Raw genomic sequence first — 22,163 nt, forward strand, 5'->3', positions numbered from 1 at the left:
TGTTCGTTTATCTCATTAAATGCGCAAATTCGTAGTAAAATTTTAATGTATTTTTCGCTTTTACTTATTATCTGAATGTTTGCAGAATTTAAAACACTCTTCATGCTCATTAATTAGAACACTAAAGAGATTTCATTAGCACCAACAAGCTTAGCTTCACACAAACATACGCTAGCTAAAATGAATATAATCTCTTAAAACCAAATAAATCTGGGACCATAATAAACAAAATCCGATAGAACAGCGTTAATTTTAAATTCTATAAGGCCATCCTTGCTGAATACCATTAGCTTACTAACACATTAGCGCCAAGAATACATAACAGCAGTAGATACTACTCACAGTAAATACAGTTGAAATTGAGGTTAGTTGAATTTTGGTTACAGCTATCAGCTATGATACTCGAGATGACAATTAAAACTAGTTGTTAAGTTTTGGCAATGTAAAGCTATTTACCAACGAGATTACGCTTAGGTCGAGAGTTAGAATCTGTCGTGTCCAGTAAATCGATAGTGATCTATAGCATCGGAATATATAAATTCTCTCGATGGCTGATTTATATTTTGGTAGTGATATTAATGATTTTTTGATTTAGTACATAGTATCTTGAAATAACTACGACTTTAATAACATGAATTTCTGTGACTAAAATCTCTGGTCCTCAGGACTAGAATTGATAAGCGGAGTTTACGAAAACTTTCAAGCATATTTCTGTGGATGATTTTCATTTTAGGATCTGATTCATTTTAAGATTACATATGTTGATCAATCTTGGTACACATGTTCCTTGGGACCGTGGGACGGCAAAAGGTGAAAATGGGCGCAATCTGTTCACAACCACGTATACTTTCCATATAATAAAATTTTAATTTCTATCTGATTCGTTGACTTTATAATATATACATCAGTAACCATTGAGGTGTGGCATCACTTACGGAAAAATTGTGGAAATCGGACCCCCAGATATATGTATACACATCACATATATCGCTTAATATGTGAGATATCTTAAATGAGCGTATAGTCTTGGATATAGTGTACCTAGGTGGCAAAAAATAGTGAAATCGGTTCAGTAATTACCTCAGCCCCCATATACAGTTGAACTTCCATAACTCAAACTTCTATAACTCGAAGTTCTCCAAAACTCGAACTCTTGAATCGGCAAGAGAAGTCATATTTCATACAAATTACCTTTCGCAACTCGAAAGTCTCTCTAACTCGTTATTTTTTTGTGAATTATAGTGATTCGAGTAAGAGAAGTTCCACTGTACTATATATGATGATTTTCCTTATTCTATTGGACTTTATGCTGAATATAAGAGTCAAATTGTGTGTTATCTTAATGAAAATATAGCAATAAATTGACTTGACACACTATGAAGGTTTTAATCGAGTAAACATTCATTCTGACATCTTCGTTCACTTTGCATTACGAGATGTTGTAAAAAAATAACGGGAATTTACGTTTGTTGAAAAAAAGTATTATTCATTACATTAACGTTGTCGCCTTCAAAATAGTCCGCATCCGATATTATGCACTTATGCCAGATCTCCTTCCAATCGTCGGAATACTTCTCGATTTATGGGATGGTTTTTTTCAGCGAATTCTCGTATGGTTGTAAAATGACGTCGCTTTAATATTCTCTTTTTTTTTGGAATGTAATTGAGTCTAAGTATGCAACAGATCATGAATACCCCTATCAATACTTTCCGCGCAAACTGAGTTTCGCAACCCCACCAATGGTTTTTCAAGGCTACATCTTTTCACTGTCAATCTCACACAACACAATAATGGAAGCTGAAACTTCGCATGCTTGTATGGCATGAAATAGCTATACAACACATGCATGCAAGGCTATGTGTGCAACATGTTGCAAGTTTGTCAAATCAAATATCGTGTAGAACGCTCAGTCGTTCATTAATTAATTAGGACAACCCGCTGAGTCGCGTTGAGTCGCCAACCGGGTTCCATTGAATTTATGCACACTCCGCTACCTGTATGCAAATTGCGGATGACGGATGTTGCAACTGCCAGCGCCATTATGCCGTTGCTGCTGACGTCAATGGCTGCAAACTATAGCTGTTGCAAAGAAGTCATGCACAACAGTTCTTATGGCTTACGCGCGGACTGCACTTTTTATTAACGCGAGTGTATGTGGATACAAAAAACGGCATATAACGGACCGCAGCGTTGGCGGACTTCATCGCTTTTTAAGTGGGCGCGCAGGTATTAATATAATGAAAGAGTGCCTTTTTTTAACGCGCGTAATATTCCTTTTGAAATGTTAATTAAAGTGCCAATTCCACGCAAATAACTGCGAAAGTGCGTCACCCTGTTATTTAAAATAAAGCGACATTGAATTAAGGTTGCATAAAAACAGCTTAAAGCTGTCGCCTGATTAAAAAATGCTTGCTGTCACTATAATTCTGCAGCCAGTTAATAAATATTCACACATTTTTATTTTTTTTTTTTTCAACTCTCGTGTCTGTAATTTACCTTTCTCATTTGCATATGCATGCGAGAGTAAATATTTATGACTTATGCAAAATCCTTGCCTGCCAATGTGCTTTGTAGCCGGTGAAATCGGCGGCATATAACTGCACTTTACAACAGATCAGTTTGTGTGCATGTGTGTATGAAATAAATGAACAACGTCCACTACCGCACTGCAGACGAAGCACATAAATATCAACACCAACAACAGACACTCATGCTGCAGCAATATACTCGTTTGCAAGGATTTACTGATGGCCACACTTGGCTGACGGACTTTATGATTCAAGGGTAAACGTACAACAGTCGCTTACAGTGATGACTATATAATTAGAGATTGAAAATATTAATGTTGAGGGTATGGGGAAGGTTGAAGACGATCGAGTTCAGTCCGAGAATACCTCTTCTTCCTCCAGAGATAGCTTCTAAAGATGACTTAAAAAGAGATTTTTAAAACGCAATTTTTGAGAAGATAACCCACTAAAACATCTTCACTACTAAGGTATATGGGGTCACAAGAGCTAAAATTGGATTGGATATATCTGTTTAGCCGATTAATTTCGATTCCAGCTAGTTCACCTGGTTTGCTCGGAGATCCAAGGTCCTAATTTAGTACATCACCCAAGTACAGGTTATACAACTGATCCAAGGTTTCAAGATCAACATATAGCGAACATCAAAAAGGACTATATGATCGGTACAGACCTCATGGATATTACCTTATCGCAGATTCCATAGAAAACCCTTTCAAAATCCCTCAGGAAGAAAGATGTCTGCTTTGACGTTTATGTGGAGTTTTTCAAAACTATAAAACTTAAGAAAGGTCAGAAATCAGTAGTAGACAGCCTTATCAGATCTTATTGTTAAACTTATCACATTTTCCTCGATATCTATTTGGTACGCAGTGCTTCGTCTCATAGTCTTATATCAGAGTTTGTACAAATATAATGCCTTCAGTCGGAAGGTTCGTTCTGCAGATTTGGCTGCCGAAGACTTTATCCTGGTTCCAAGACTCAAATACTCGTAACATAGGAGCCACTCTTGAAGCGGCCGTTGTCATCGAAATAGACCCGGAAAGTCATCCCAGTTGAGGTCAATAATATGGGTATGAATATAACGGATATAACCCATTTGGGGATAGGAGGTTGAGAATGTTAGTAATGCCAAAAGGTAAATGAATTCCTTGCATTTCTTTAACAATTGTATAAATTATATTTCCTTATATATTCAATGACATCATCATCGATAAGGTATTTCACAGATTTGTCACGTTTTAATAAACGGCGAATATACGTAGAGCTCATATTATTTGTAGACCAATTAGTAACCAACTCAATATTGCGCTGTAAAGGACAGCAAATGAAGATCTAAAGCCATTTTTTAGAAAATAATTAAAACGAGAACCTACACTGTATTTCGAGAGTATGTCGGATTCGAAAATAAACTTCTCAATTTCCGAACCAAAGCGTGAAACTATCACCAAGCCATAGCTGCACATACCTTCGACCTATACAAATGGATGATTACCATAAATAACAAATAACTGATAAAGTATAAACCTCCGCATTCGTCCACAACTGTGGATCAGCAAATGTCTCCAACAGATCAGCACCTGCCAAAAACTTCAAATGCACTTCCTCTGTGCGCTCCGTCACTTCAGCTGGCAGCCAATGCGGCAATACAATATTTCGCTTTCCTTCCGCCTTATCTTTCAACACATTGTTTATGCAGTCCTTGTGATATTTTAGCACATCCACTGTTGACGTCCATTGCGGCTGCTGCAACTCCCAGTCGGAGACCTAAATTTGCATCAGATACTAAATTGCATTGCATCACTGCACCACCATTACGCATGTCTGTCCCAAATCAACTCACTCGTATCCAATTAGAAGTGCGCAGCGCCAATCTCAGCATAGCCAATCTGTGCACACCTGCCACCAGTCCTTGCTTCCGTTGCGCATCATGTACCGGTGACATTATGCCACCGATTACCTTAAAGGCACCACGCTCCATTAAGTGATTTCTCGCAATCTCTATTGGGTTGATAAAATGTTATTGCATCTCCTTTACAGTTGCATTAAAGTGTGGGCTCACCAAACATACGCAGATGCATTAACGTCGTTGGACTGAAGGAACCGCAAGCGATCAATATTAAGCGAGGTAATAAGCAGTTTTGCTTTGACATTTGTTTTTATTTTTTTAAGTAATTTATTATTATAAATAAATAGAATTGTCAGAAACAGTATTTTGAATATTTCAATACACAGTTTTGGTCAATGAAATATATAAAAAATTGTACACAATTGATGTTGGAGAAGCAGAAAGGTTTAGCTAAATCTTTTCCAGACAATCCTTGTCAAACTTGAAAATGAGAATATATCTTTCAAGTTCTTTTATTTGAAGGTCTCAAAGGGAAATTTAATTTTCTTATGTTTTAAAGCAATCTTTCAGCTTTACGATAGCATTTTAACGGACTCTTGCTGGAAAATATGCCCCAGTGCCTGCGATTTCTTTTCAGTGACCAATTTATTATTTTTGTAACCAAGTGAGTACAATGGGATCGAATGGGTTTTCTGTACCATTTATTTCTGTACCCAAGCGACTACAATGGGAGGGCATGGATTAAGGTCCTCCAAAATTATTTTGTATATTTTAGTCGTCCACTAGATTCATGTCTGTGATCGTCATGTGGCCTTTACGAATTTATTAAGGCCCTTGTCGATGATTGGTTTGTGGGTGTAGAGCCCTGACCTCAATTGTGCGAATATGAAATTTGTAATTATTTGTAGGTTAGGTATTAGGTTGTCGAATATCTCCCTTCCTCTTCTTCTTCCTCCTCTTCTTCGCTCTTTATTCAATGCTTTACAGTGATCGGATTTAGTTCAAATATGCGCCGTTACATTTTAAAATCTGTTTCCATCTAGACGGCAACTTCATAATACCCCTCTCGTAGAAGCCCCCCTTCTTATTTGTGAAGAACTCGGACAGCCACTTTTCACAAGCCTCTTTTGAGGTCAATTTTACACCACCAAGGGCGTTCGCCATGGCTCCCGTAGCTTCTGACGAGTCATTAACGAAGTGTGTGGTCTGACGTTGTCCTGGTGGGACACTACACCCTTTCTGTTGGCCAATTCTGGACGCTTCTGGTCGAACGACTGCTTCAAGCCTTCCAGTTGTTCGCAGTAGATTTTCACTTGATATTGTCCTATGTGATCCATTTTTTGTCGCCAGTCACCATCCGCTTCAAAAATGGGTCGAGTTCGTTCCGTTTCAGCAGCATATCGCGTTGATTCGGTCCAGAAGGTTTTTTTTGCGTCAAATTATAAGGCACCCAAACAAGTTTATTTTTTGTATTCAGCCTTCTGCAGATGATTGAAAATGGTTTGGTGACTAACTTCCATCTCCTGGGCGATGTCACGAGATGCCACATGCCGGTCTAACCCGATGTTTTCCATGATTTGATTGGTATTCGTCGTCACATGTCATCCGCCGGCTGGCTTATTCATGGTGTCGTTTTCACCCGCTCTGAATCGTCGAAGCCATTCCTCCGCAGTTCGAAGTGATAGAGTAGCATCCCCCAAAATCTAATCTTACGGAACGTTTCTCTAGTGTATCTGCCTTTAACGAAGGACAACTTTAAAATGGCGCGAATTTCGGCGTTAATGAACTCCATGTTTACACGTCTATAACTGTTGAACGCAATATCCAAACTAATCATGCATAGCGTCGTTTTCTAGGTTATGTCAAGACCTTTAAAAGATGTATAGTTTGCCAGATACGAGCTCTGTAGCGCTTTATACATAGCCTCAAAATTCAAAAGACAAAATTGCGGGAGGGAGATATTTGCCAACCTCATATAACTAGAAAACATATGGATTGATTATTGATTTCAGCGGCTCATTTGCATACAAACGATACTAAATACTCCGCTTGTCTATATTTTACAACTTTTTCCATTCTACATTACCGATATTAGAGTATAATAACTGGGAAACTTTCAAAATAACCACAAAAATATATTTACCGACTCATATAATTATTTGCTTTATGAGACCTTTACCTTCTAAAAGCATTACCTAATTTCGTAAATGGTCAACGAAAATAGTAAGGGCAACAACCCAATTCAATATTCTTACTCTAAGGACGATTATGAGTTGGGAGTTTTATATCCGTTATAGATTTATATTCTTCTACTTCAAATATTATGAATGTCAGTGGTAAAATACTAAAAGAGCTTAAGTCGGCTTATGCTAATATGAGCACATCGAATTATACAAGCCAATATGTTGAAGACTAGACGTTGGGTGTTGTAAACAATAAGTTGATAGCTAAAACTTCAAGTAATGTTCAAATATATATATCCAAGATATGCAAAGACTTTCACTTGAAATCAAGATATTTACTTTGACTAAAGTCGACTTAAGCTATTTTAATAATACCTGAGGTAACATTATATAAAACACATTTCCTAATAAAAGATACATCCACAACATATTTTAATTAAAATCAACTTCGCTTAGCCCACCTGACTGACATATGTTGCCATTAGTGGCTTTGTGGTTTACTCCCTTTAATTACAATCGTACACTACTTTATAACGGATATTGTGCCCAGGTATTGAGGCATGTATTTATATATATGTATGTAAATGTATGTGTTCAATGCGGTCTACATTTAGCTACATTTAAAGCGTCAGTGGGCTTGTCACATTCATTTCATATAAGTTAAGCCTATAATAAGCTTTGTTTCAATCAAAACTAAATGAAAGGACAGAAAATCGATAGAGGACTATAAATTAATTAATTTCGTACACATTATAACTGTATATAAACCACATACACATATAACTGTTAAGGCTTATATGTAGTTAAATATTGTTGCATGAAATCACACCTCCTCAGCGCCAATCACACTCCCCGCATCACACACACTTCCGGCTCTGAAGATTTAATTCGCTTATCAATTCAACTGCGAAATTGTCGGTAGAGTTTCCGGTCAACGAGCGCGCGCAATTGCAGGGGCGTGAGTGTAACAGCTAACAGCTTAAGCAATGTGAAACAATAAAAAACAATGCAATGCAAACAATGGAAGAATAAAAAATGCGATCATAAATAAGTAATGTTTATACTGAAAACAAAAACAAAAACAAAGAGAAAGAGAAAGGAAAGCGCTAGCTAAGTAATCTAGACTAGTCTGGAATTTTATCGCTTATGAATAAGTTTCTGCTTGAAAGCATTCAAATAGCGAACGGATGTGAGGAATGTAAATGCATTTTTTTAAAATGTGATAAGGAAATGGATAAAAGGGATACATAAAGCAAAACATGTAAAAATTTAATGTCTTTTTTCAAAACCGGAAGTTAAGTTACGTTTCCTCATTTTTATTTTATTTTTTGGGTGATTCCGGATGAATTTGCTCGGTATTTTTTTTTTTTTTTATTTTTTGGGAAGTTATTTAATATTAGAGTAAAGTGCATTAAAATCAATACTCTGGCGTTTATTTTATATTTATATTTAAATCTATAGTGAACTGAAATTCAAAGTCAGTATTTAGAAGTGATAAAGCTTTCAATAATTTATATTAAATTTATTTAACATTCTCGATAAACATCGCTGGAATCTGACTACTATTTCTTGCTGACGTATTTCATGAATTTCCCCATTATACTCTTCTTTGAAGCGCAATTTTAACAACAATAAAAATAAACTAAAATATGCGAAGACAATTAGAACCCAGTAGGAATCAGTTTTTCCCAAACTTGTTTCACAATAGATAAGAGCGTAATGGAGAGACGGATGAGAGCTCTTTGCAAAGAAGTGAAGCAATACCAGTGTCTTGAACTTACTCTCAGCTAAATAGGACTAATACACGTTGCTTGGCCCTTATATAGGTGATTTGATATGGGAATATCTTCGATTTATGAGATATTTTGCCAAAAACGATATAATCTGGTACTAAAAATCGATTTAGACCTTTTCCTTTACCAATAGCTTTTCTATCAATAGCTTCCAGCTACTTTAATAAAATACTAATTTAGAAACTGCAAAGTCGATGAGCTTTCGCATAAGGGCACCCAAGCTCCGATCTCATCAGAGTGGGAACTTGCTGGTGCCCCACTATCCACATGTCTCTCCGCTGGATTAGTGGTCGTTGAATGAACATGGTAGGCGTTGGACATCGAGCCGTACCTGTGCGACTGCTAGATCATTCTGGCCTATGGTGGATCGCAGGAGATCCACTGAGCTATTTGCTCTTAGTAAGGTTCAGCCGGTCCGTGATGATAGGAGTCACTACGGGCCACTGTCCGATGGGGTTACATACCGTGAGGCTAAATATCCTGACGGACACAAATTGCCAAAGTTGCATGGAAGAAGGAGAGATTGAAGCATCAAGACACTTTCTCCTTCATTGTTGGATTGGAAATATCTTGGCAGAACAAACTTCGAAGAACCAGATAAAAAGTGTGGACTATAAATAAGTAGCTTACACAAATTCGTGAAAGGCTCAAAACGCTTTGTTACTTGAGTGTTTTTGGCATCAATTTTTAGGAGTTTCCAAGTGATATCTCTTGTGCCACAAGAGATCAGGCACTCTAACCTAACATAACCAAACCAAACCGAGACCCATACCCAATAAAGTGACCTTCGATTTACTTTACACTATTTATATCTCTGGTAGAAGATGATTATGATCCAAATTATTTCAGCTCTTAAGTGTCAACAGCAAGGTATTTCCTATCGGGTCCGCGCAACTGCTACATACATACATCAACCACCCAACTATACTCCCAAGAAACGAAAGATTTTCTTTCGCTTGGTTTGTTGTCAATAATGTCACAATGTAACATATTATACAAAGAAAACGAAATATTATTAATGATATTGAAGTTGACGAGATATCAGCAGCAACAACGACGTTGACAACAAGGAAATGACAAGGAAAAGCAAGACGCAGCAAAGCTACTGACTACAAAAGCACACTGCACAGCTACATAACGCATAAGGCGAGAGTACGAGCAGAAGAACAGAGCGGCAGCACAATAACGGGAAAGGCAACGGCAACAGCAACAATGGCAATAATAACAAATTCCATGTCAAAAACAGCAACATTATTGCTTATTACCGAACGACGAGTGTTAGTATCCTGAGGAAGCAGCGTCAGCTGCTGCTGCTGCTTCGGAACACTTCAGAACACTTGAGTGCTGCTGGTTATTTCTATTGTCTTTTCGTCTAATAGACTGTGAATGGCAAGTGATGTTGCTATTGACAGTCAAAAATGTGGAAAGTATTGTACATATGTATATATTTGAAGATAAGATATTGCAACAAGTTGAAATAATTGTTGTTGTTAACATATGTACATTTAAGATTCAATTTAAATTTTGGCAGAAGTTTCGAAATTCTTGAAAATTTTGTCATATATTTTATAATATGTTAAAATAGCTTAAGTCGACTTAATGGTATTTTGGTGTTTTGAAGTCTTATTTTTTCTAAGGGTACTCTTTAATATTGCAAGCGTCCGAAAATTCAAAAAAATTTAGTAAATTTTATGGTCAGAATTTCTTCTAAAACTCAAAATACTTACTCTAACCTATATCGACTTAAGCTTTTTTAGAATTTTCCCCAAAAATAATTTAAATGCGTAAACATGCTACCAAATGAATTTAGTAAACTCATGCTCAAACACAACGACATCTACCAAATTTTATTTATAAAATAACAACGCGCAATCCTTTCCAACCATTTTCGCTTTTCTAGTCAAACTCTAGCCAAACCTAATTTGGTGGCGGCCACGCTCGCTTGCTTGCTTAATAAGTGTTTGCATCCAATTAGCTTTGACTTGTCGAAAGCTAAATGCACGTGACCAAACAAAAATGACAATATTTAAATGAGGGGATTCCGCTTTAGGCGGCTCAGACAGCGACCCACACGTACACAGAGTTAGAGGAGCGACATATTTGTGGTTGGCCTGTGGTGGTTGGGGAAAGTGGTGTTCTTTTGTTGAATTTTAATTACAACATGCCACATTCATACGCACAGAGGCACATGCAGACACACCAAATGATGTGAAATAATCACCGCTTTAGTATCTACAAATGTTTCTCGGTATTAAATATATTATTGTAATTGAGAAATTGTAATACCACTAAGATGATGGTGGATTGCCGAAGCATATTTTGGAGGTTATAATAGAATAGAATAGTCGACTGTTTTGTATTTCAGTAATTATAGAGGCCTTTTAAGTATGACCTATCTGTGTTATAAACCATACCAAGAAGACTTGCTATTCATTGACACTAAGAACTCCACTTCAAGCTTTCCTTTTCCATGAAAGAAATCTAATAAAGTCTTCATATATTTCTGTTGACTTCGACAATTGAGAAAAGTACTTTTTCAGGGTCCACTGTATTATGACATGAAAAATAATAATTATTTTTTTAGTGCTCCATTTATTTTAAATAACTGAGCGACCTCTTATTCCTTATTCAACTCCATTTTATTTCATATACATTTTTTTCCTCAGTTTATGCAAATATTGTTTTACATATATTTAATATAAATTTAAAATGTTTTTTTTTTTGCTGCAATAACATGCTTCCAAAGTAAGTTACATTTCATCACAATTTTAATTTTCTCCGCTTGCCACATAACTTTGAACTGTGTGGCATAAAAAGCGAAGTGAGTGCAAAGCAGTGAATAAAGCTGCATAAAAAATTCTCTCAAAACTTTTTTATCAAGTTAGACTGTGAGTATTTACTTTTGCTGTTGTTGTTGTTGTTCTTGTTGTTGTTATATCACTGCAATTGCAAACTATGTGTCATTAGCAAAACTTTTTAACTTTTTTAATTAAGAATGACCAGTGAAATGGATGCCTGATATGCACTAGACAAACGGCAATGTGCAGATATTAATGTTGAATTGTTTAAAAAAAAAACTGTTTATATATTTTAGCATATATTACAGACTTTTATGTATAAAATACATGTTAATAAGAGTGTATTTTCATTTATGCTTAAAAAAAGGGTTTCTGTTAATTAAAGTTTATTGCTAATGGCACAATTTGGACTTTAATGCTTTTGTAGACTTTTATACGAGATAAGCTATATGCTTACTTTAAATATATATTTTTTAATATATTCTTTAAGTTTTTACTGTTAAACATAAATATGCAAAATTTCATGAACTCACATTATTTTCATTTTTTACAACAACATACGGTATTTAATAATGTAGCCTTAAAAGAAAAATAAGCAATGCTTGGATATACATATAGTGCCGAGCAAAACCCTTCGGATGTTCGCCACTTCTGCACTTTGAGTGCTCTAACTTTCTAACCATTGGCTCAAACGTTACCAAATTTAAAGCTTTACTTTTTTGTTTCATGAATAACAAAATTCTAATACTCATAAAATTTTAAGAACTAAATTTAAAAAAATCGCTGTTCCATACCTAAATCAAACACATTCAGTACAGTTTTGCTAATTATGAAATAGGCATTCTACGAATTTGACTTGATGCCGCAAAACATAACTGTAAATTACACAAGTTTACAAATTCAGGTCAACTTTTGGATCTGAGCAGATAAGAACGATTCTTAACTATATTTGATATGCTGAATTCGAATATGCATTTAGTTTTTTAAGATTGATTCTAGTTTCCGAGTTTTCGCATGATAGCACCATTGTGCTGTTACAAGCACAGTTTGCTAGAACAGTAATTAAATACCGATTGAGGAAAATTCTCCCAATCTTACAGGCACTGCTTGATAAGCCTGGACATCAAAACGTCTCCGCTGAACCACTTGTAAATCCACAAGACATTTTCCTGCCACCTCTTCACATTAAACTAGGCCTTATAAAGAACTTCATCAAAGCAATTAACCGTGAAGGACCGACTTTTCAGTATTTAGTTAAGTTGTGTCCTAAATTGTCATATGCAAAAATCCAAGAAGGAATATTTGTCAGACCTGATATTAGAAAATTAATGGCTGATAAAAAATTTACAAAATGTTTATGGGCATGGGCATCTTTTCAAAATATCGTTCACCACTTTCTTGGTAATCACAAATCCCCTAATTTTAAGGAAATTATTGGCGATATGTTGCAAAATTATCGAAAGATTGGAGCTAGAATGTCTCTAAAGATCCATTTTCTACATTCCCATCTCGATTTTTTCCCGAAAACTTGGGTGATTCGAGCAACGAACAAGGAGAGCGGCTAAACCAAGATCTAGCCAACATTGAAAGAAGATACCAAGGATTTTGGGATGAAGGCATGATGAGAGACTACTGTTGGACTCTAATACGTGAAACAGATACTAAACAATACAAAAGGCAAAGTTCCCCCAATCTTCATTTCTGATATGTTACTTTTAAGTTAATAAAATGAATATTATTAGACAAAAATCATAAAAAACTAAATTCTTGATTATTTCAAAAACTAGAATCAATCTTAAAAAACGAAATGAAGATTCGGATTCAGTGTCATCAATTGTCATAGAAACCACTTTTGGTTGCCCAGATCCAAAACCGTGTATACTTGTGTTATCAGTTATTTGTGTTGATTTCTATTTTTATATAAGCAGCTACTTAGCGTTGGTCAGTTGCCATTTTTAGTTGATTTTTGATTGCATAAGCATACGTAACACTGTTTTCGGAAATAATGCGAAAATTTTCATCCGAAGTTGAAGCAAACAAAAAGAGGTCTTTCGACCCGCAAACTTGCTAGTCAATTAAAATTGGCTGTAAGCACTATTGTAGTTATTAGAATACGCCCACAGTTGCTGACAAACTCTGATGCTAGGCAAATAGTGAGAAAACTCACTAAAGCAGATAGTAAAAAGAAGAGGCTGCAATCACCATAAATAAAAATGACAGCGAATGGACGTCTCGGAGAGCTATTCGCAGAATTGGCTTTGTGGCCGCCGTTAAACAGAAGAAACCGGCTCTATGTAGTAAAAATATTAAGGCGCGTCTAAGGCGCGTTTGTAAGGAACATAAAAACTGGTCCGTGGAAGATTGAAAAAAAGTAGTCTGGTCGGATGAAACGAAAATCAATCGTTTCCAATCGGATGGCAAACAGTACTACTGGCGCCGCCCACATGAAAAACTTCAACCACATGACTGTAAAACATGGTGGAGGCAGTCTAAATGGTATGGGGATGCTTCACATGGTGGTACATTGGTCCTTTGGTTAAAATCTGTGGAATTATGAAAAAGAGGACTATCGATATAATCGAATTTAATAGATAAAAGTGCTTATCCGAAATAAGACATAGTTTTCCAACAGGATAACGATCCGAAGCACACTGCCAAAATTGTTACTCGCTGGTTGCAAAGTCAACGATTTCAACTCATTCAATGGCCAGCACAAAGTCCCGATCATAATCCGATTGAGAATTTGTGGGCTATTGACATACAAGCCAAAAAGATAAAATTAATTTAATTTTTTAAACTAAAAATCAAATTTCCGGCTTCAATTTTTAAGGTTCGCAAATTAATACAATTGTTTTACTGAAATTTATTTAAATTTTAGTATAAATTTATTTATTTAAATTTTAGTAAAAAAAACTTGTGGAAATAAAACCCAACAATTTTCTAAAAATGCAAATATATTTAATTTTATAACATAACTTTCCTAAAAAATTATATAATTCTTCCCGCTACTGTACATAGACAACTCGACCTTCATAGCGCGATGTTCATCATACGCCGTGTGTAACAGTTGCACGACGCTTTCGGCTATGAAAACACTACCGACATGCGCTGCAAAAAAGATTGTGGAACTTATTTCGTAAAACGAAAACTTAAAAAAATCATAAAAGTTGTTGAAAAAGTTTAAAAAAGTATATATCCACCATTAAAGTTGCTAATGATGTTGCGCGAATGTTGGCTTTGTCTCGCTTTTATTATAAAATTAAGTTTTACTCATATTTAAATTTAAATAACTGTTTATTAAACATTATAACCGCACTCAAAAAACTTCAGTAACACTAATGCTTTATGTGACCGTTATAAAATTTACAAAATTTCCCCAAAAATTACTAAATTTTTAATATCACATACTTCACATAATTTATTATGTCATTTTTGTTTTCATGCGAGTTCATATAAATAATGCCAACGCCAACAACGCCAACAACATAAAAAGCAGTCAAAATACTTTATCATAATTGACATAACCACCGAGTCAAATTGAAATTCATGAGTTTTTGTGGCAAAGCCACTAATTTCACGTACCGTTATGCGCATATTGACTGGAATAAATATCAAATAACTAGCCTGTGACATGTTCATCAACACATACATCAATCAGGGTCAAAGTAGCACAAGCGGAGATTAAGCTGGGGCATGTGGATGTGGCTTTGTGAGTGTGTAGTGTGTATGTATAAAGGCGATTTCGACCGCGCTTTGTGACTGATGAATGTCGTAATTATGTACATATATGTATAGAAATATGTGACTAATGTCAACAAACTTTTTAAATTATTTAAACACAAAATCCCCTCCACTGTAGTATGCGTTTGCTAGTAACTCTTAACTCAAAATTTCAAAATTATTAAAACGAAACTTTGTGATGATAATTTTAGCTCAATGAAATGAATAATGAAAAGGGACGCAGATTAACATATTTTTAATTTTTGTAGGGTTATTTCGTATTAGTTTGGCTTGTAAAATATTAAAATATGAAGCATGAAACATCAAATATGTATGCATACAGGCATGCGTGTCAAACATAATGCGTTTGTGAGTATATAAATATTTAAATAATATGGTATTATGAACTTGGTGACAGCGCACATCTATGAATTTTAATTTTTAACCAGGACTTTTTCATATATATCTCACAAGCTTTTTCTACACCCAACTTCGAAAAGAGGTGGTTTCATGAAATTTAAAGACATTTTAGAAACGTGTAATTTTGCATATATCATAATATGGGGTTACCATGGGGCGGTGATGAATACTTTAGTAGTTTTTTTATACTCTCGCAACAAAAGTTGCTAAGAGAGTATTACAGTTTTGTTCACCTAACGGTTGTTTGTAAGTCATAAAACAAAACGAGTTAGATATAGGGTCATATATATCAAAATGGCCAGAGTGACGAGACGAGTCAAAATTAAGATATCTTGACGAAACTTGATACACATATTACTAACTAAGCTATAAATAAAGTTATAAAAGTACAGTTATTTAGTACAAAGTATCGCACAAAGAAGAACAGTCGGTTCCCTTACGTACCCTACCACACGCCATGGAAATTGTTGAAATCGGATAATAACCACGCCCACCTCCCATACAATGGTTAGATTGAAAATTATTAAAAGTGCGTTAACTCACTAACGAAAAACGGCAGAAACATTAAATTTTTAAAGAAAGAAGCTGCACTCAGAGTGGGCCCACTTATGGGTCAAAACCCATATCTCAGGAACTACTCGACCGATGTCAATGAAATTCGGTATATAATATTTTCTTGACACCGTGATGACACGTGCGGAAAATGGATGACTTCACTTTATAGTATATACATAAGGAACCGATGAAGATAGCGGAATAAAACTTTACACAAATACTGTAAGTATATGATCTGTGGCATCACTTGTGAAAAAATTGTCGAAATCGGACTATAACTTTTCAATGCCCCGGATATAGAATATAAAGAACTCAGTGTCTTAGGGTAATTTTTCATCGACCATATCGGTAAATCTCTCATATAACTTAATTTTATTCAGAGGAAATATTTTTCTTCTAATAGTGTGTCTCTGTACCAAAAATGGTTAAAATCGGGTCATAACTTCTCCTAGCTCCCATATACCTAATTAAAGGTTTTTCAAAAATACGATGGACTTAATAGCTTATAAATCGATTAGTATGTGAAATATCTTAATCAAATTAAATGAATATATAATCTTGGATATAATGTATGATGAAAATGAGTTTAATAATCTCAGGAATTACCTCAGCCTATATATTTTCATTTTTCTATTGGACTGTATACCGAATATATGGGTGAAATTGTGTATTATCTTAATTAAATTTCTTCAATAATTGCGAGAGCTCGGTTCCACCCGAACCTAGCCTTTCCTTATATGTTGAGTTTGTAATAGTAATTTTTACGGTATTTTCTGGGCGTAGCAATCGTCCTAACTACAATACCAACCTCTTCAAATTTTTTCGTATTTCTTAACTCATCAATAGAAATTTGTGATAATATAACTCACTAATATTCTACTATTCAATATTCACTATTCAATTTATTAAAATTAAATTAACAAAAATACCAACAAAAAATAGTTTACCGATTTTCTCATAGAAATCTATAAAAGTTCATCATAAATATTCAATAAGTGTCTAACACTTCCTCAAGTATTTAATCCTCGAAAGTTCGAGTAAATGAAAATATGTGTGTGACCAGGAAGATGTCTGTCTCTCGTAAGCATGCAAGACAATTTTGCAATTTGCGAAAAAAACGCACACACATATAGCCATACGTAAAGTAAACTTAATAAAAAGCGACATACAACATAAACGACAAGCTTGCTTACTTACACATATACTTACACACAACATACTTGCATATGTAGGCATGTATCTCTAGTATATACCGAACTTGGAGTTAAGGCGGCCAACTTTTCTAACTAAAATTTGTGCGAAAATTCATTGCGAAAGCAGTTCACAAGAACAACAACAACAACAGCAGCAATAATAACAAACAACACGTAGCGAGAGCCAATAAATTCTTATAAAAAAGGCTAAAAGCAACTAATGCAAAGGAATTATTGCGCACAAGCCAAACAAATACAAAGCAGCAGCGGCGGCGAGCTCGAAGACAACGCAAGCAAAACATTTGAGTAAAAAAGATGGAAAAGAAAAGAGCAACGAGCAAGTAGAAAAAGAGTAAATAAGCATTAAGTAGAAAAGTCTGCAAGTAATGCAAATAAAAAGCAGAAGAAGAAGAAGATGAGTAAAAAAACAACTGGCGAACAACAAAAGTGTCAATAGAAGTTTGCGCCAACACGCATCAGACCGGGCAAAAGGACACATGACAGGCCGACGGCAGCGATTGGAAGGCAAGTGTCCAGAAATCTGCCGTACAACTTTGGCTGACAAAAGTATTGTGAAAGACACCCACGCACATAAACACACGCTCACCTGAAGGATTTCCAGAGAAAAAAGATTGTTAAGCGTCTTAAGTTGCACGCGCGAGCTTTTTTACAGAATTACTAAAAGAATTAACTGGAGAACTGGTGTAACTCATGTAGAGCGGGGAATTATTATTCGTTTCAACAAATCTTCGATTCTACTTAAGATTACTTGTAATTAGAATTAAATATTATTGTAATATTTATACTTAACATGCAACATGCTTGTCCATCCGTCTGTCCTCGCAAGCGATAACTTGAATGAAAATAGGAAGCTGGTACTCTTTTTCTTGCCTGGCGTAGACACCGCTTACGCGGTTATAGCCGAGTCCACAATAGCTCTCTCCTTTATCTCTCGCATCTCTCCTTTATGACAGTTTGGCGCCAATTGGTAACACCAAGTGAAGCCAGGTCCATCTCCACCTGGTCCTTCCATCGGAGTGGAGGTCTCACTCTTCCGCGGCTTCCTCCGGCGGGTACTGCATCGAACACTTTCAGAGCTGAAGCATTTTCGTCCATTCGAACAAAATGATCTAGCCAGCGTAGCCGCTGTCTTTTTATTCGCTGAACTATGTCAATGTCGTATAAATCGTACAGCTCATCGTTCCATCGTCTGCGGTATTCGCCGTTGCCAATGTTTAAGGGACAATAAATCTTCCGCAAAACATTTCTCTCGAAAACTGCTAGTGCCGTCTCATCGGATGTTGACATCGTCTACGCTTCTGCTCCATAAAGTAGGGAATGATGAGGGACTTGTAGAGTTTGGTTTTTGTTCGTCGAAAGAGGACTGGTACTGCAGAGTCATATAAAATGCCATTACGAGGTTACAAATTATGCTAAGCTGAAACTCAGTATACAGGATCGCAGAGATAAGAGGCAATATGGAAAATGAACCTAACCGTGCCCACTTTTAACTCAAACCTAATATATCAAGAACTACTAAAGTTTCATCCATAGGTTTCAATTTCAAATTGAGCAGACTCGAACTACAACCACACCTACTTTCAATATAAGTAAATTTCATGTGATACCTTTACATTACAATACTCTTTAGAAACAATCGAAGTAAAGAAATATTGACTTCAAGGTGTGGCAGCACTGATCTGAAAATAGTTGAAGGAGTTTTATAACTTTTAAAACCCAATTAACTGAAATGATAATCCCAGCGCTAAGGGCTAGCTTTGTACCAGAAATATTGATCATCATGTAAGATATCCTCGAAATTAAGCGGGCATCCTTCTTGATAATAATATAGATTCCTGCTAAAAATAGCTGTATTAATGGCAAACATCTCGGTAAATTTAAAGGAGAATATTTCGATTAGCCATGTGAAACTAAAGGTTTGTCGACATCTAAAAATACTTTCCCACCTTTGAACCATGAAAACTGCGAGCGTATAAAAGGTTAACCGGTCAATTTTCGTCAACCAAAAAAGTTGTGGTCGAGAAAAAAGCAGAAACTAAACCCACTATAATGAGAATTCACCATAGCGCAATAAAGGTGACGAAAGGTTCCAAACTAACAGTAACAACAACAACAATGTGACAAAAAGTACTAAATAAAGTGCAAATGGCTAAAACGTAAATCCCTTACGGCTACTTCCACAGACCGGCGATGAGCCCTTTGGTGATAATATTTCTTTGGTTTTGCTTAGCGCACGAACTTTCAATCTCAGTAAACACATTTCTTTCGATTGCTTATTCACCGCTGTCACTTCAGCGTTTCACAGCCCAAATCTCTGGCCGTTGACAAGTGTCTTAGCATTGTATTGCCTACGTACATACTTAGTTGCGTTGTTATCAGCCTGGATTTGCGGTGTGTATAAGGGGTTAAAAAAATCAATTTTCAATTTTCCCTGTTGGCACACATATATTAAAGAACACACACACACATACACAGAGAAATGAAGACACACACCGAAATTGATATTTGTAATTTTATAGCAATTTATAACGACATAACCTCACTTTATATACGTACCTACTATATAAGTATACACAGCTACTTCTTCCACCACCTCTTTCGTGGCAGCATTTTCTTCCATACTTCCCAGAAGAGAGTAATTGAAATTCATTGCCGGCGTGAAAAAGAATGTGTCAGCCGTGTCACCTCCGCGGCCCCTCATACTTAACCATTATTTCTCACACCCTCGTAGCATGCGTAAAGCAGCTTTCCTCTTTGCCAGCATATGTAGCTAATGTTTGCCTGTTGTTGTTGTTGTTCTTTATAATGAAGAAAAATGTGTGTTAGTTAGTCAGCTCAAAGGTTTGGCTGTGCGGCAAAAGAAAGCCACTTGGCGGCAATTATGGTCGGAGATGTCACTTTGAGTTTTTTGCTTTTGGTTTTCGCTTTTGGTCTTCTTTTCTTTTTTGGGAAAAGGTAAATGTCGCAAATCTTCCACGTGCTTAACCGAACCATAAGTGTTGTTATGGCGGAAGCTCTTTGTGGTGATTTAGGTTGAAATTTGTTTATGTTCCACAAAAATACCAAAGACGATTTTCACTCTTTAAACGCGAGAGTATTTTGTGGAAATTATACGCCATAAGCGTTTTGAAAATTGGGTTGATATTCTATCAAAAATGACTTACTCTGAGGTTCTTAAAATTGTGGGAGTAGTATCATTATATCTAATATTAAATCCCACATACCTTTACCTCGTTAGGTGGAAGATGCATTGGTATATCTAATACATATATAAAATTCTCGTGTCACGGTGTACGTTATTGAACTCCTCTGAAACCGCTCGACCGATTTTCGTGAATCTTAGCGTGCATATCGGCTAGGGTGGAGAATCGGACAACATCTATTTTTCATTCTGCTAAATGTTAAGGGTGGTCCACCCCTACATTTTTTTAACTTTCCGCGAAGAAAATTAAAAATTTTCTAAAATCGGGAAGTTATTGGTTGTTGAAGTTTTAGTCTTGAAATATTCGTGGAAGGCCAGAAAAAGATTAGAAAGTTAGTAAATATGGAAAAATTGCGAGAAAGATATCAATAAGAGATATTTATTCGAGTTGACAAGAAAAATATAAAAAGAGAAAACAAAATAATAATATTTTGAAGGTTGTCATTGTTGCTTTGTTAAAATATTTTTGTTATTGTTCAATTGTATACGGTTGTGTCGATAGCCCAAAACAAGTTGTAAAAAATAAGGAAAGGCTAAGTTCACGTCCAACAGAACATTTTACACTCTCGCAATTTATTGATGTAATTTTATTAAGATAACACACAATATGACCTATATATTCGACATAGAGTCCCATAGAAAATCATAACATATAGTATATAAGGGCTGATGTGAATTTCACTCATTTTCACCACCAAGGTTAACGGGAATAGAGGCAACTTGGCACCTGTTAGTAGGCAAACAAACGGCACGTTCGGCATTGAAATTACTCCTAAATTGCAAATGAACGAACGAAATTGAAAATTAACGAAAATTTTCCAAATATTCAAGAAGTCGCTGGAGGTACTGCACAGGACTTTAAAAGATCTTGATTGTCGATAAACGTTTTTGGTGGAGCCAGTATTCTGTTAACAGGTGATTTACGCCAGACTCTTCCAATTATTCCTGGATCAATTGTTACTGACGGGCTAATCTCATGCCTAAGGTCATTTAATTTGTGGCGACACATAAAGTATTTTCTTTCAGTTTTGGACTGTATTAGGAAGTGGCTAAAAAAAACGTTTCCAGAAAGTTTGGTTTATATAGCTCTATTGGTTTGCGAGATATGTACAAAAAACTTAGTAGGGGGCGTGGCAGCGCCCACTTCCCCAAAAAAATTACATCCAGATATGCCCCTTAATAGTACGATCCTTCATACCAAATTTTATTTCCATAGCTTTATTTATGGCTTAGTTATGGCACTTTATGTGTTTTCGGTTTTCGCCATTTTGTGGGCGTGGCAGTGGTCCGATTTTGCTGATTCGAAAGCAACCTTCCTATGGTGCCAAGAAATAAGTGTGCCAAGTTTCATCAAGATATCTTAATTTTTACTCAAGAAACAGCTTGCACAGACGGACGCACGGACGGACAGACAGACATTCGGATTTGAACTCCACTCTTCACCCTGATCACTTTGGTATATATAACCCTATATCTAACTCGTTTAGTTTTGGGTGTTACAAACAACCGTTATGTGAACAAAACTATAATACTCTCTTTAGCAACATTTGTTGCGAGAGTATAAAAACTTAAACTTACAAAAAAACGGCGGAAGCAAAGTTGTAGACCTAATATATTATTTTAATTAGTATTAATCTGATGTTTCACATAATAATATTTCAAATTCAAGTTCATTAAACTTGAATCAAAACATCAAATTTCAGAAATTAATAATCTATTGATTTAAAGAAAATGAAACATCAAATATAATCTGTCATTAATTGTTTCATTAATCACACTTAACGAAATTAACTTTTGAACAAATTTCATTAAATTCTTACCCATACATATGTATATGTTTATATTGGTATGGTTGTGAGATCGTTTTATAGGAACATTGAATATAAATGTACTCATACGTATA

The 22,163-nt window shown here is 35.6% G+C and overlaps 1 protein-coding gene across 1 annotated transcript; it reads right to left on the reverse strand.

Annotated features, from left to right (window-relative positions):
* Positions 1–1,858: 1,858 nt before the first annotated feature.
* Positions 1,859–4,788, reverse strand: LOC105209221 (nicotinamide/nicotinic acid mononucleotide adenylyltransferase 1-like). Its single transcript, XM_011179520.3, has 5 exons — positions 4,589–4,788; positions 4,370–4,527; positions 4,054–4,293; positions 3,903–4,001; positions 1,859–3,837 (listed from the first exon to the last, which is right to left on the reverse strand). The coding sequence occupies exons 1-5, from the start codon at positions 4,677–4,679 to the stop codon at positions 3,688–3,690; spliced, it is 738 nt and encodes a 245-aa protein (XP_011177822.3). The 5' UTR covers positions 4,680–4,788; the 3' UTR covers positions 1,859–3,687.
* Positions 4,789–22,163: the final 17,375 nt, after the last annotated feature.

This window comes from Zeugodacus cucurbitae, chromosome 2, assembly GCF_028554725.1.
Source record: "Zeugodacus cucurbitae isolate PBARC_wt_2022May chromosome 2, idZeuCucr1.2, whole genome shotgun sequence".
NCBI lineage: Eukaryota > Metazoa > Arthropoda > Insecta > Diptera > Tephritidae > Zeugodacus > Zeugodacus cucurbitae.